Source organism: Thamnophis elegans, chromosome 13 (genome assembly GCF_009769535.1).
Source record: "Thamnophis elegans isolate rThaEle1 chromosome 13, rThaEle1.pri, whole genome shotgun sequence".
NCBI lineage: Eukaryota > Metazoa > Chordata > Lepidosauria > Squamata > Colubridae > Thamnophis > Thamnophis elegans.
In genome coordinates this window covers 28,606,394-28,623,179 of record NC_045553.1, presented here as the reverse complement: position 1 = coordinate 28,623,179, position 16,786 = coordinate 28,606,394, and the positions used below count along the sequence as shown (strand labels likewise).

The following is a 16,786-nucleotide window of genomic DNA, read 5'->3' as shown; positions in this document are numbered from 1 at the left end:
GCAGGTCCCGCTGAATGGCCGGCCCTGAAGGCATGTCGGCACTTTAAAAAATAATAAAAAATAAAAAATAAAAATAAATGTGCCAGACCGCGCACCAGCAGAGGCGTCTAAACACACACACACACACACACACACACACACTCACACAATAAAAACAAATTATAATTACTTACATTACAAATAATTTTGAATTCCTCCCCCCTGCCCACTCCCTCTGACCCACATACCTTCCAGCTGCATCAAAAATGCAAGATTTGGTCTAGCCAGGGCCAGGCAGGCTAGGATAGTTGCTGCTAGAGTCACCACGTGGATGACTCTGCTTAAATGTTTTAAAAATGCCACTAAACAAAGTGCCCTCTGCAGGAGGAGGTGAGAGAATCCCGTGCCTCATTTGCATAAGGAATTTTTCACTTTTTAACCCTTGCTTAACTCTTAAAAGGCGAAAAATTCCTCATGCAAAGGAGGCCCATAGTTCTCTCGCCTACCCCTACAGTTAGCACTGTTAATTATTATCTTTAAAGCCCTTCATGCCATGGATGTAGGATATCTACAGAATCATCTTTCCCCAATGGGATTGACTTTCCCCACTCACGCTGGCAGAAGCGGGCTGCTGCAGATCCTTCTGCCAATGAATTTCAGCTGGTGGGATCCAGAAGAAGAACATCTTCTGACATTGCTCCTCCCCTTTAGAACATTTTGCCACAGGAAGTAAGATCCATTCTCTTTTATTCCTCAGGCAAAGCCTTAAAATCTTGCTATACTGACCTTCCTCTCCAAATCCTTGGGTATTGGGGCTTTTTTTTAAAAAAAAGTTTAGTTTAATTGTTTTGGTTTAATGTTCTTACATATATAATTGTCAAATGTTTGTGTGTTTTAACTTCTAAGCTGCTCAGAGTCATCTTGAACAATGAGATGGGCATAAAATAAATAAAAATAAATGCATAAAGTTGTCAAAAGAAGACAGTCAATGGTCTGAAGCCTATTTCCATCTAGATATTTTGGCCATCTGGGATTTTGGAAAGTTGCAACTCTGGAAGATCGAGAAAAATATTAATTGATTTTTATTAGGCAGAATGAAAGTAAAACAATGGAAAAGAACCAGGTAAAAATTAATTTAATTCTGTTCAAATTCAATTAATTAAATGCAGAAGGATCATTCCCCCTTCTATCAAATTATAAAATGCAGCTTGTTGGAAACGCAGGTGGGGGAATTACTGTAAAGTGTAGGTCATTAGTGGCTACATTTGGCCCTGGTAGAAGAGCGGTTGTGAAGCTGAGCCAGCAATTCAGAAGAATTAGCTTTGTGAAATTATTTATCGGCCAAGCTTTTTTTTTTAAAAAAAAATTGCTTCCTTGGCACATGGTCAGCAGTAGTTCCTGTTGAGTTCAATAGGACTTAACTCTGAGTAAAAACATGCCCAGAATCATCATCTACGAATGGAAGCTATAAGAAACACCAACTATTGATATTTCTTGAGGAATACCTGCAGTCATGAAATCTTGAGGAATACCTGCAGTTTTCCACAATTCACTAGGTTTTGCCATTATTGTGTATATACAGCTAGTTTATATTTTAAAATTATTTCATGCCTCAGTGTCATCATTTTATAAGACAGACTCGGGAGTTTTGTCTGATCCATTGTAGTTTGAAAATTGTCACAGCCACAGAAGGTGAGTAGGAGAAATATTTACATCAGCATGCTTATTCACACATACCCTCCCCTTTTTTTTTGAAATTTTGATTCAAATAAACTTGGATCATCTTGGTGTTTATTTAAGATCACCAGAAGGTCTGCAAAATGAGAAATGATATAGAATATTTTGATTACCTTCTACCTCATCCCCCGTACCAAACTGTATGAATGAAAATTGGAAATTTCTCTTGATGTTACAGGTAGTCCCCAAATTATGATCACAATAAAGTCCCCCATTTCTGTTGTTAAGCAAGATAGTTGTTAAATGAATTTTCCCCCATTTTATGACTTTTCTTGCCTCAGTTGTGAAGTGAATGACTGCAGTTGATAAGTTAGTAACCTGGTGTGTTCAGTGAATCTGGCTTCTCCATTGATTTTGCTTATCAGAAGGTTGCAAAAGGGAATCGCATGATCTTGGGACACAGCACCAGTCGTAAGTATGAACTGCCAAGCATCTGAATTTTGATCACTTGACCATGGGGATGCTGGAAAAGTTGCAACTGTGAAAAATGGTCATACGTCACTTTCTCAGTGCCATTGTAACTTTCAACAGTCACTAAATGAACTGTTGTAAGTCAAGGACTACCTGTGTTGTTCTTTAGTGTAGGAGAATAATGTTGAAGGACAACCTGTCTTCTACTACCTGTAGAAGAAGACACATTGCAACATTCAGAAAAAGTTAAATACGGTAAAAATTATTTCCAACAATTTTCTTTCTGAAAAGTATTTGTTCTTTTTATAATGAAGTTAGATTCTTTCAACAATTAATAGAAAGCAATCAGGTAATAGATTTCTTCTATCCAGATGAATAACTGGGAAACATCACCAGTTTCCCAGTTCTAATGACAGTAAGAAACCAGTGATTATCAAAGGATGACTGGAAAGATGGAAGAAGGCTCATCATTTATTTTCCTCCCCAGTGATGCTGCTCAAGAGTTGAGGAGAAATCATAAACCCTGGTGGGCAGTGCTTACATTGCCATACTGCAGGCTATTTCTGCTGACTGCTTGCAATTTGGCAGTTCAAATTTCACCAGGATCAAGATTGACTCAGCCTTCCATCCTTTCAGGGTCAGTAAAATGAGGAACCAGATTATTGGGGGCAAGAGGTTGACCCTGTAAACTGCTTGGAGAGGGCTGTAAAGCATTGTGAAGTGATATAGAAGTCTTAGTGCTATGGCTACTGCTACAAGAAAGGGAACAAGGCTATGCCAAAATGGCTTTTACATATATGGAAATTGTCAGGGAATTGGGCAGCAGGTGTCATGCTAAAAAGATATATTTTACATCTATGTATCCAGAAAACTAGATATTCAGGCAAACAGGAGCCTCATGAGGTAATCACAGAACACACAGATCTGAGGGCGATCTGACTGCGACATCTGTCACCCCATTGATCGCCAGAGTTGATTCAGCAGATCTGGCTGGCTAGGCGGGTGTCCCCTTCCTCCCTCACCGCTCCATGTGCGTCCCTTCCGAAGCTGTGCGCTCGGTGGAAGAGGACGACCATCCCAGATAGAAGGAGTGTACTGATCTTCGGTCAAGGGTATACGACAGCTGCGCTCCCCTGCTACAACCTCCAAACAAGCTCAAGATATTCAGGCAAACAGGAGCCTCATGAGGTAAATCACAGAGCACACAAGGCACACAGAAGAAAAAGGCGGGGAAAAAAGGGAGACTCCCCCTCCCCCTTCACACCCATAGCAACCAATCACATTCCAATTTGCCTCATGCAATAGCAATCGGCTTTAACTGTGTGCTGTGGCTCACTACGCCATCCCCACAGCTCCAGTTACTAAATTTTAATGTCTTAACAAAAGCAAACAAAGATACAATTCTGAATAGGAGACTAATCTCTGTAGCATCAAACAAGCCATGCGGCCTTCAGAGGAAAAAAGTTTCCCATCCCTGCAGGAAGTTCAAGGATTGCCAATTAGATACCATTGAGAAGAGCATGTATATCATAGCAACTAAGGTGTTGAGTTTGGATTGGGGTGATCCAACTCCTCACTTATCCTCAACCATGGATCACTATTAGCTGGTGGTTTATTCTAATCTATCTTAAATTCAAATAATTGTAGAGATAGAAAATTTCAGAGGAAACAAGAGTTATTCTTGTTGCGTCCTCCCGATGCAGCCGGCGGGCGGGGCCAGAGCCTCAGGCTCCTGATTGGCTCTGGCATGCCAGCCGGCCGGCGGGAGAAATGCTGGTCGCCAATTGGCTACCCGCCTGACAGCTGTCAAATATAAATAGCTGTCAGGCGGGCTTCTGTTCGTTCATGTTCTGAGTTCTTTCTTGCCTCTTATACGCTAATGAAAGCTGATTTATTTACCTCAGCGCGTTGTTCTTAAAAGTTCTAGCTATTCTGCTGTTGTTCAATAAAGTCAGTTGTATTTTAAACCATTTCTGTTCTTATCAATCACTCAGAACTGAGCAATTAGTTTTCCCCTTTCTTATTTATTATGCACTAGTTTTAATATTTATAAGCTTCCCAGAATCATCTCTGGACAAGATGGGCAGCTCATGAATAATAATAAATTAATTCAGAAAAATAAAATAAATAAAATAAAATTTAGCAATGTATATTAATTAATACATTCTTGGTAGTGCAACATCTTCTTCATTGCAAAATTTACCATGTTGTTAAGAATGTGATTGATACATTCAAGGCAATCTGATTTAAGACTATGAGAATCTGATATCCCTCAGTTCCAAATTATAAGACACTTGAAGTTTTTATATCACTTTTTAAGATGAATGGAAGACGAACACTAGGAAGAGATGGAATGTATGCTTTCTGTTGCTAAATGTTACAGGTGGTAGCTTTAACTGATCAAGTGAGTTACTCTTGCCAACTGATCCGGTCAGAGAAAGCACCTAATCCTTCAGGAGATAAGCTGTTCCATTTGGGTAGTAAAATAGGATTTCACAGATGGCTGTGAAATCTGGAACTGCAGAAAAATAAAAACAGATATTTTGGAATCGAGTACTTGAGTACTAAGAACCAGGACACAAGTGAGCAATTTTAGTGCCTCTGTTGGAGAAGCTTTTCCCACTACAGAACAGAAGTAGAAGTGGACGGATGAGGCTCTGGAAAACCAAGTCCTCTAAGGTCTGAAAGTACAAATCTCCCACTGTCTCCTTTGCAGTCTGAGGAATTAGGGAGCATCCATTTTGAGCCTCTTGCAGCTACTATGCATCTATGGGCCATATTGTCTCTTATGTTACTGTTCCCTCGCTTTGCCCAGGGTCATTCCCACACACCATTACTCTTTCTGATTCAAAGGACAGTGTGAAATTCCTGGTTCCTGTCCTGGTTCTTAGTACTCAAGTACTCAATTACAAAATATCTGTTTTTATTTTTCTGCAGTTCCAGATTTCACAGCCATCTGTGAAATCGTATATTGTCTGGAAATATATCTACCATTAATATAAGTTTTCTCATTTAGAATTTTCAAAACCAAAGTTAGTACTATGTAATAAAAACTAGAAATGCCATCATCCCTTCCTATTCTCTTGGATCTTATCTTGGGTGTCAGCAGACCAAAGTGTGTGAAAGAAGATCTGGCACCAAAACCACAAAGATTACTGACTTTATGTTGGCAAAATCCACATAACTGGGTGAGCTTCATTTACTGTAGCTGTTATTGCTCCTAAATCCTCTGGCCAAATATGATATGAAAAACTTATCAAACATTGTTACCAATGCATTAAAATGTGTCTGACTCTAGGGGGCAGTGTTCACCTTTGATTTACAGCTGAAGAGCTTCTGTGGTCATGTGGCCAGCATGACTATATGCAGATAGAAGACAAATGAATAACATGTATTTAAGGGTGCAGTTGAGACTCATGCATACTAGATGTCAGCGTTGCTACACATACAAAGATCGTTTAAAAAAACACTATGTTTTAAAAACATAATGTTTAAAACTGCTGTCTTTTAATGGAGTATAACATGCCCTGCCAGGATAACAAATGGTTTAACAAATCTCAGAGGAATTCCAAACAATTTAGTTAATATCCATATACTTCTAACCCATTTTATTTTACTCATTCTCATTATTTCTGGGATTCATCCTGGAAACTTTGCAATCAGACAGATAGTCTGGTACCCAATTTAAATGAATAATGTGATATAACATTAAAAATAAACCTTTCTAAGGCTTTGATTTCCAGAAAATATTATTGCCACAGCAATGGTCTATTAGAAAAAATGAACTTTACTTATTGATTGGTTTTGTAGCCAGACTATCGAGGATTTTGTACTGGACTTGAGAATTATATGTTCACTTACAGTGACAATTCACCCTAGGGTATCAAAGTGAAACATTTTCAAGGAAAAAACAAGAAAGTCCAGTTGCCTTTTGAAAAGCACACATGTTGCATTATGGGAAAAATTTATATTTAGCGGCTCTTCCTGAGCTAGATTGAGACAGGTGACTGTGAATAAGCTAAATCGAACTTCTTTAATACCAGTAGATATTTCACCTAGAAGGTTTAACTCATGATTACGTGCAAGTTCTTCATACAGTTTACTTCATCAAACCAGATTTGAAAGATGAGCCTTTACAAATGCAGAATGAGAATAGTTTATTGATGAAAGCAGCTACATCTTGGAAAGCCAGCATAGAATTTTGGGAGAGGAAACATTGTCTTTCAATACACCAGCTCAAAAGCAGAACTTGTTGCATTAAATATGCATTGCAATTGGCAAGGGATAAAATGGCCATTTTTTTCTTGACAGCAAATAAGCCTGTGGTGTTGTACGTGACCATGGAGCTTTGTGCCAGAGAAAAGATAATCAGGTTAAATATGGAGAAGAAATATTGCAAAATTAAGATGCCATCTGGAAGATAAGAATGATTTACTAGTAGGATAAAGACAAGTGTGTCTCTTTGGAATTGACTGAAGCCTTCTGGAAGAAAGATTTCCAAAATCAAATTATAGAGAATCCAGTGGTTGATCAGTAGGCTGTCCGCACATCAACACAATACCCGTTGCTGCAGACCTGAAAGTCAAAGTAACAGATTATCAATAGAGCAGGGGTGTCAAACTCAAGGTTCTGTTTGACCTGGGGGGGGGGAGCAGAATAGGCATGGCCAGGGTGGGTGTGGCTAGCTCAACATCACTTTTGCTGGGTTTGCCTGTGGTGGCTTGAGCGCTCTGTCAGAGGAAACAGGTTCCCAAGCTCCATTTTCAGCTGCAACAGACTCCTGCAACCCTTTGCCAGCAAAAGCGGAGTTTGGACCTCCATTTTCGCTGTCAGAGGCACCATGGGCAAGGCCTTCCCTGTTTCCAGGGTGGCCCTGTGGACCAGATCTAAGCAACATATGGGCCGGATCTAGCCCCTGGGCCTTGAATTTGACACCCCTGCAATAGAGTAAGACAGCAATTTCCTCAGAACTAAACTCTGTCGTTCCTTAGCACTAACCCATTTTTTTCAGGTTTTACATTGTATAAAAAGACAGGGTGAAGTGATTCCTGATAGTTTCCTATAAGCTTCGGGATTTCTTCAGCACTTCTAAGTGGCTTCACTGAACTGTAGACCTTTGGGTCACAACCAGCTCTGCCCTGATTTTCTCATTTCTCTCTTCCACCTTCCCTAGTATGGAGATACCTACAGGTAATGAGAAAGGACTGTCTCTGTCCAGAAAGTGCTTGCTAGGGAGAAGCACAAGACTCTGAGAAGGCCAGGCACCTTGTTCTTAGAAGGAAGAAATAGCCCTGGACATTTACCTCATTTGTTGTGGCTGCTATTTGAAGGAAAAACAAAATAATAAGAAAACCAAAAGAATGCTAGAGGGATACTTTTTCTTCTGTGTACATTCACTGTAGTTTGGAAAACCTAAACCAGCTTTCAGCAAGATCCATTTGTAGTGATCAACCCTTGGAATGCGAGGACATAGATTAGAGCAGTGGTCCCCAACCCCCGGTCCGCGGACCGGTGCCGGGCCGCGGAGTACCTGGCACCGGGCCGCGCAGCGGCCGGGGGCCATGATCCCTGCAGCTGGGCGCCGTGGCTCTCCTGCTGCGCCAGCCGCTCCTCTTCCAGCCGCTCGCCCAGCGCGCAAAGCTCCCGGCAGCGGCACCACAGCTCCTCGAGGCGCCGGCGGCTCTCCTGGTTCTGCGCGCGCAGCTTGCGCAGGTCCTCTTGGCCCAGGCGGCCCCCTTCCAGCTCCTGCATCGCCCGCAACTCGGCCTCGTATCGCTCCAGGCTCTGCGCGCAGCTCCAGCTCACCACCAGCGCGTAGTCGGAGGCCAGCTGCCGCTTCTCGGAGCGCCCGGCCCGGAGGACGCGCGGGGCAGACAGCAGCGCGGCTGGCCGCTGCTTGCGCGCTTCCTGCAGCCCTTCGTGCTCGGCCAGGAGCTGCTCCAGCAGCGCCTCCAGAGCGGCGCAGTCGGCCCACAGCCCCTCCAGCTGCTGCCGCCGCCGGGCCAGCTCGGGCTCCAGGCGGCGGAGACGCAGCTCTCCAAGTTGCGCGCTCAGCCTCTCCAAGCTCTCCAACTCGTGGCGCAGCGCGTCCCGCTCCAGCTCGCCTTGAGGTGATCTCAAAAAATAAGCTAGGTTGGATATGACTGGGATAAGATTTCCAGATGTTGACTTGGCTCAAGTCACCGGTTCCTTTTTCTTGCTGAATGAAAACTCCTCCATCATGGTTGTATGTAGGATGTATTTAGAAAAATTCAAGATGGGAACCATCTTGGTTTTTATGTGATGCAAATAAAAGAATAAATAGGCTTTTAATTTCATAGTCATGGCTATTACCTTGACATTTTCGATGTCACTCTGACACCCCTGTCCCAGATAATTTGGTGAATGGACAGAGAGGCTACCAGCTAGTAGTAGGCTGGCTTGAATGCACTTACTAAGAAAGGATTCACAGTGAATTCAATGAATAACATTTTTGGGTGATCATCAATCTGATGGGAGCTATATATCTATTGCAGCATTTACCTGCAAATTTAAAGGAAGTCCAGAAAGCGATTGCAATCTATTTGGCATATATTTACAAATACATATTGAAAATAATGCAACATCTAACATTTTCTGATCATGGTGCTGTCATTGGTGTACTATCCTGGTAATTAAAAATGGTGTGTGTAGAAGAATAAAAATGTGGTTGTGTGTTAACAAAAGAATAGAAACTATAAGCATATAATCTTCCATTCAAATAGTTAGAAATTAACTAGAAATAGTTAGTCCAGTTTACAAGCAACAGCCTGACGGTAGATCAGTTTACTGAAATATGGATTACTTAAAGGGGTACTCCGGGCTGGGAGTTTTTTTACACCCCCACCCCTGCGCGTGCTCAGCGGGCCACGGTAAAATTATCACAGGCTGACTGGTCCGCGGCGATAAAAAGGTTGGGGACCACTGGATTAGAGGTAATCTTTTACTAACCCTTCCATCTCCACATTTTGTTCCAGCTGTAACCAATCCATCATCTTCCGTTTCTGGAAAATATTTCGTTTTGCATTGCAGTTTGTTTCCATGTCTGCAGTATAACCTGCCACACTTTACATCCCTGAAAAGGAAACAGTGAATTCATTCTAATTAAACAGAATGGAGTAATGAGAGGATGTTCATTTGCTAATCTCTTCAGTGACTTACAATATAATAAGAAGTTGGAAATTGCTAAAAACAATTATAATTAAAATAAAAACTAAAAACCAAGATGATGGGCAGCCTGGGGGTAGGAATTGCCTCTTCCTTGTCAGCCATCCCCAACATAGTAGGCCCATGTTGAGGATGCAGGCCAAGGGGCAGAACCAGGTTCATAGGCTGTTCCACGAGATCAGAATTCTGGGGGCAGATCTCACTTCTGATAAGAAAATATTGCCATGCAGAGAAGGCTTTTCTCCTGCACATGGACAGCCAAAAGTCTTTGGCTGACAGAATCTGAAGCAGGCCATTTCCACCAAAGGACTGGGGCAGGTCAATCCCAACATGATAAGGCAATTCCACCAATATCTTGGACCTATTTCATAAAGGGCTTTAAAGGTAATGACCAACTGCTTGAATTGGGCCCAGAAGCAAACTGGCAATCTATGCAACTTGTGTAACAATATGGTCCCACATGCCATGTTCCAGGGGTCTCCACCACTGTTAGGATCATTACCTTCTGTACCAGTTGTAGCTTCTAAATGCTCTTCAAGGATAGCCCTATGCAGAAGTCCAGCTGGGACCAGGGCATGAGTGATGTGCTAACAATCTTGATCTTGGCTTAACCTTTATGTGCTTTTGTTTAATTAGAAATGGAGAACCAGAAGTTTGCTCAGATTCAATGGGAACTAGTTGCCCCTGACACATAACTGAAAAATCTCACAAGGTGTTTTGGAGATCACACTTCCTGTATCTCCAACCGGCTCACTGTGATTTCCCTGTTTTTAAGGATGAAGATGGTTGACTCAGGATTTTTATCTTAAGAGCAACTAATGCATCCGTTACCCACCTGGAAAACCCTTAAAGCAGATTTAGGAGACTTTAGAGATTTTCCAGATTTCTAGCTTAAAAATCTCATAATCTCTGATTAGTTGATGATAGGAGATGATGGGAGTTGAAATCTAAAGAATGACACTACAGTGTGTAAGAGCCAAAAGAAAAATCTGGATTTATACACATGACTAAAAGATAATGTGGCTTATTGTTTAGTTTGCGTTCAACATGTGGTGCAAATTTGGCCATTGTGATTTCTAAATTATGATTTATGACTAAATGCAATTCATAAACACATCAACCAGGGTTTGCTCAGTAATATGCAGGGTAAACAAGCTGAATGATGTCAGCCCAAAGAGAAAAGCTGATTATAGTGTAGTTCTTGACTTATGACCACAAATGTGTGAAGAATTTCCATTTCTGAACAAGGCTGTTGGTAAGTGAGCTGCACCCAATTTTATAATCTTTTTGGCATGGTTGTTAAATGAATCACTATAATTGCAAAATAAATCACATTGTTGTTAAGGAAATCTGATACCCCCATTGGATTTATTGGAAGCTGGCTGGAAGGTCTCAAAGAATGAACATGTGATCTTAGGACACTGCACCAAGCCAAGCACCCAAATTTTGGTCACATGACTATAGGAATGCTGCAACAGCTCTAAGTGAAAAGGCAAGTTCTAAGTAACTTCTTGGAAGTCATTAAATGAATAGTTGTAAGTCAAGAACTATCTGTCATCTCTGACATAATGTTTTAAAAGGTAGTTTCCCAAGATGGAAAACAAAGAAAATTAGCCGTTCAGAAATTGATTCACATTTCTACTGTTTTAGCCAGATGGCAGAATCATATTCCCACAGATGTGGACCCTAAAATATTTCTTATTATTCTTTATATAATCATAGAAGGAAATAATTTAGATTGCTTACCGTGGTCCACATGGAATCTTTACATCGTTTTCCCTTCTGCAGTAGCCATAATCATACCCTCCTCGGTTTAATATATCATAACATATATCTGGAGACACGTCTGCATCTTCAAGAGGGAGTGAGAAACCAAGACAAATACATGAATGTATAACATGCCAGCAGGATAAAGAATAACTTAAGAGATTCCAGAGGATTAAAGAAACTATAGTTAATATTTGCTTATTTGTAAGCTACTATTTTGTAACCCATTATTTATTTAATCCTCATTATGCCTGAATCATTCTCTATCTGATAAAATGCTATACTAAACTTCCTTATTGAATTTTATGGGCACAAAAGCTGAAGCCAGTTTTATGCAACTTTCATAAGATAATGCAGAAAATCAGTGGCTGAAGAGGAATCTGAATGCACTTAATTCCTCTTGTGTGCTCATTCTCATTTTCCAACTTTAACACTGTTGTAGAAATATTCTCGTGCTGGAATGTAGTGAGGAGGGGGATCCCTGTGTGGGAGATGGTGCACTCCAGATGAGTAAGAGGCAATTCACACACCCCAGATACTACATGTGAGAGAATGAGAATGAAGACAGATACTCTCTAATAGTTTACAGAGTGTATTGTATGAAGAAAGTAGAGTCCTTAGTCCAGCAAGATTTTGTTTACAGGAATTAAAGAAGAAAGAACTCAGCATGGAAGAATCATAATGTGTTATTCTTGATTTGAGGCCTGGGTATAAGGCTTTTTGAATATAGCTGGACTACTTGCAAAAGATGGAGGTATTATCATTCTTTGGAATGTAAAATCATGTTATGCTATTTAACTGACCAAAATAATGATTTGTTTGTTTGAACTGAGATTTCCATTTTCAAAGCAATGGAAATAATCCAGCAAGTGTCCATTTATTGCTTAAATCACATCCTCCACAAATGCAATGGATCGATTGATTATGCAAGTGGAACAATGTTCTAATTTGCAATTCGGATTCCCAGTCACCATCACATGTCATCTGACCCTTCATAAACAATTTAGACAAGGGCATAAAAGGGAACATATCAAATTTACAGACAACAATAAGCTGACAGGAATGGCCATCACTCCAGAAGGTAAGCTTAAGATCCAGAATGATCTCGAGAGACTTCAACACTTGACCCTATCTAACAAAATAAATTTAATGGTGAAAAAAGTTTTTAAAAGTTCTATATTTAGGCAAGAACAACCAAATCACAGGTACAAAATAGGTGATACCTCGCTCAATACTATAACTATAAGAGGGATCTTGCAGTCCTAGTGGACAATCACTTAAATATGCACCAGCAGTGTGTTGCAACTGCCAAAAATCCAACACATTCCTAGGCTACATTAACAGAGGGATAAAATCAAGATTATGAGAAGTGTTAGTACCACTTTATAATGCTTTGGCAACACCACATTTGAAATATTGCATCTAGTTTTGTTCATCACAATATAGAACAGATGTTGAGATTCTAGAAAGAATACAAAGAAAAGGAACAAATATGATAATGGAAATGAAGGCTAATGAAGAACTTTTATGACAGAACAATTAATCAGTGGAATGGCTTGCCTTCAGAGGTTGTGGATGCTCTAGCATTAGAAGTTTTAAAAGAAGGGAATGGACAAGGTGTACAGTTTCCTGCTAGATTAAGGGGTTGGGCTAGAAGACCTCCAAGGCTCCTTCCAACTCAGTTATTCTGTTAATTCTGACTATATTAATGACCCCAAACATTTATTTGGGCTTTCTACATGCAAAGCCTCACTGCACTACTGATCTATGGCCAAGATAAATCTCCATGTTTACTGAAAACTATCTACCTTATATGAAAAAGGGAACTTATTTTCAGTTTTCTTTTCAACATAAAACCATGCTGAAAATTTTGTGAATAGTCTGAAAGTCAGGAATGATGAATGTCAAGAATCACATCCCCCAAGATCTCTTGCTTCAATTATTGTGCCAAATGTAAAGAAAATTTTGATCCTGGGGTTTGAATATTCTTAGCCCACAATCCCATAATCAATTTATATTATCTCTTATTAAGATTGGCTCAGATCTTTGTCCAATTTGGGAATGTATCCTTAATCCACAAAAGATCCTTTCCCAAAAGTCATTATTTCCAGATTTCTTGACCACAACTGCCATCATCTTGGACCATTGGCCATGTTCTCAAAGGATGACTGGAGCTTTAAACCAAAAGATCTGCCACAGTGACGTGTGGTGAGGTTTATGGTTGGTGAGGCAAGTAGGCAAAAGCCACTCTATATCGGACACAGCGGCAGGGCGTTCGGATGCCCCGATGCTGTGTCAGCCCTAGACACAGAGATGGCGGCAGGGGCCACCTGAACAGCCATGATCCCCCCTCCCCAAGCAGCCATCCGACTCACTCCCCACTCAACTTACTGCCTATCTGGCCGGCCGGTGGGCACAAGACCTCACCGCTCTTCTCATCCTCTTCCTCCTTCTTGTCCTCCCTGCTCAAGTGGTGGTGGCCTCTGCAGGACAAAGGGGTCTCATTCTTCACCTGGTGCACCGAGCTCCAGCAGGCTGGACGCGGGTGCGAGGGGCCTGGCCCCATGGTGCCTCCTCACTCAGTTGCAGCCAGTGAAGAAAGGGGAAAAGAAGAGGAGGAGGAGGAGGAAAGGTGGATGGAAGAAGGATGGAGCTCCCAGGGGGGGAGAGGAGAAAGGGAAGGAGGGCACAGCGGGCAAAAGAAAGAAAGCGCCAGCCCACCAGCAGTGGCGGGTAAAAGACCCGCCTCTGCTGGCAGGCTGCCCCTCTCTTCTCAAACAAGGTTGCCCCTCTCTTTTCAAGCAAGGCTGCCCCTCTCTTCTCAAACAAACTCTCTCTCAAACAAACTCTCTCTCTCTATCACACACACAAAATGCTTACAATAAAAATTACTTACAAATTACATTAATTTTGAACTCCTCCCCCAACCTCCAACCCACATACCTTTTTCAGCTGTTTCACAATCACAGAGGATTTCAACTCTGCTCTTATCTGCCATCATGAAAATGTAAAAAATGTAAAAAGAAAAAGGCAAGAGCTGCTGAGGCCAGGCTGGATTAGCTGCTGCCAGAGCCTCCAATGGATGACTCTCCTTAAATGTTTAAAAAAAGCCTCTAAAAAAATTGCCCTCTACAGGAGGAGGCGAGAGAACCACGTGCCTCATCTACATAAGGAATTTTTTTGGCTTTTAACCATTCCTTAACTCTGCTCAAATGATCATAAAGATAGACTAAAGGAGGCACGTGGTTCTCTCGCCTCCTCCTGCACGTTTTTTAGAGGCTTTTTTAAACAGTTAAGCACTAAGCAGAGTCATCCACTGTGACTCTGGCAGCAACTACCTCAGCCTTTTTCCTTTTAATCTTTTTTTATTTTTCAGGATGACAGTGGTGAGGCCCTGCCTTCCCTGACTGCATGTCCCTGAACTGCCATCATCTTGGACCATTAGGCATGTTCTCCAACAATGACTGGAGTTTTAAACCAAAGGATTTGGAGAGCTGGGCTCTAAAGCCTCCAAAGAAAGAACTTCATCTTGAAAAATTGTTCCATCCATAGAAAACCCTCAGAAATTGTAGGTGCTCCAACACTGGAGATTTTTAGAGAAGAGATGGGAAATGTTATAAGGCTTCCTACTTGAGCAGAGATTGGACTAGAAGACCCCCAAGGCTCCTTCTTACTTTGTTATATGTAATCATGATTTACTATGGATACAAAGGAGAAAATCTTTGATTTATGCAATGATTGTCTTAGTCTTTTTCAATAAAACTACTTTTGAAATCCTCAGGTTGACTTACCTGGTGCATTATTTAACAAATCAAGACATTGTTTATGCATGGTGGGGCATTTTCCATTGTAACAGTAACCTTGGTTGTTTTGGCATGGTTCTCCATTCTTCTTGAAGCTATCTGTGGGACACTCAGCTGATTGGCCAGTGCAGAGATCAGCCTCATCACAGTCATCCTTTGCTGGCCGGCACACTGTTATTGCACTCTTAAACTGTGGATGAGAATGGAAAATACTCCCACCTATAATTCTTTAGCAGCAGAGATCAGAGTCAAACTATGATTCATAACACATTTCAAAATTTCCTCTTCATCTTCTTGAGGATTACTAAGCAAGGCATCCCTTGCAAAAAATTGCCGTTTTGCAATTGTGTATTGTGCCTAGAAGACAGCTGCAGCCTGTCTTCTTTGCTATGGGAAAATGATTGCAATGAAATGCCCGATTCCTGGAACACAAGACTTACGTATTGGCTGACCATGAAGTGAAAATCAATTGGGCTGCCATGAAAAAGCAGCTAAAGTTTAATTGATGAACTTCTCATGATATATTTTTTATTTACTTACATGGGAAAAAGCATTCACAGAATTTTCTGTGGTGCTGAAAAATATCTTCTCTTCCTATGAATCTTTGCTTGTGATGACATTTGGAAAGAACAAAATAATTTGGGCGTCTCTCCTCAAAAAGTTCATTGCAGAGTCAACTGGGATCCCATATGGAAGGAATGAGGAAATTGCACCTCTCTCTTCATGAACCTGCAGCACCTTCAGAATGTGCCACCAAAATAACTGAATTTAGAGCTTTAGAAATCAGGTAGTGAATTTAAGGAGGGGGTGGGAGAGAAGCAATTTTATTTCCAAAAATCTCTTAAACCTATTTCCATCCTAAAAATCTCAGTGAGAAAAATGTCACAGCATTACCAGAGACCTTCCCAAAAGTCAAGGAGCTAAGTTAGGGCATCAATCTCAAACATTAGGCACATTTATTTAAATTGAACATCCATGCAAAGTCAATCAAAGAACAAATGTATTATTTTCAGAGATTTAATGTACAGAAAGAGTGCATTTTCAATTAATACAAGGCTGAAATTTTGTTACATTATCCTCCCTATGGATATGTTCATAAGGGTCAAATAAGCTGGAAAAGGGGATAGAAGAGGTTAAAATGTTTTGATCACAGTAAGCAGCCAAGAGATATTATCTTTTTATATGACTAGTATGGAGAAGGGTAAAATCTCTCTTGGTGTTAAAAATAAACAAGTCTTACTCTGCATTGCTCACAACACTCTTCAGCATCACACTGTGCCCCAGGTTTCAGCTTACAAGTTGCAGCATCGCAGCAGGTACTTTGACAATCCTGAGAAGCAAAACATATCAAATGATGTCATAGACTTCTCAGCCTGGTCTTTTTTAATTGGTCTATTCTGAAGAGGGAAACTGTGAAGGAAAATGATATGTCTGTGATGGGTTCCCTCTTATGGGTTTAAGCTAGCAAATGCACAAATGGTTTGTTATTGTAATCGGTTCATGGCATATCTACGTGAAACAGACTTATATGATATTTCCTATGTGAAAACAATAAAACAAATAAACATATCCTCATCTCCCAATTGAGCCCCCATTCCTTTCCTATTCATGAGGGATTTTGTAATCTTCATGCCAGCCTTGGAGGGAGTCTAGAGAAGAAGCACCAACCATGAATATGAACACTACCTTTATTGTAAGGTTACAGTAGTAGAATCTTTAAATACTGAATGAACATTTCTATCCTCTCATTTTTATGGACCAAAAGAATGGGTGGGAGGTGTTCCTCTTCAGATGTTTGCCTTGTCCCCTTGCTTCAGCAGGCTAATCTGTTACACTTATATGACCATTGAGTAGGTTTTTCCTCCTCCTTTTGTCTCTCAAGGACATTCTTACAAACCATTATA

At 40.9% G+C, this 16,786-nt stretch overlaps 1 protein-coding gene across 1 annotated transcript in view; it reads right to left on the bottom strand.

The window, feature by feature from the left end:
• Window positions 1-6,657: 6,657 nt before the first annotated feature.
• Window positions 6,658-16,786, bottom strand: part of LOC116517075 (zinc metalloproteinase-disintegrin-like atragin) — a 50,477-nt gene continuing 40,348 nt past the window's right edge. Inside the window, exons 14-18 of the mRNA XM_032229843.1 lie at window positions 16,123-16,212; window positions 14,871-15,072; window positions 11,059-11,164; window positions 9,097-9,220; window positions 6,658-6,702 (exon numbers count right to left, since the gene is read on the bottom strand). Of these exons, the coding sequence (XP_032085734.1) occupies window positions 6,658-6,702; window positions 9,097-9,220; window positions 11,059-11,164; window positions 14,871-15,072; window positions 16,123-16,212 (567 nt within the window). The remainder of the gene's footprint in view (window positions 6,703-9,096; window positions 9,221-11,058; window positions 11,165-14,870; window positions 15,073-16,122; window positions 16,213-16,786) is intronic.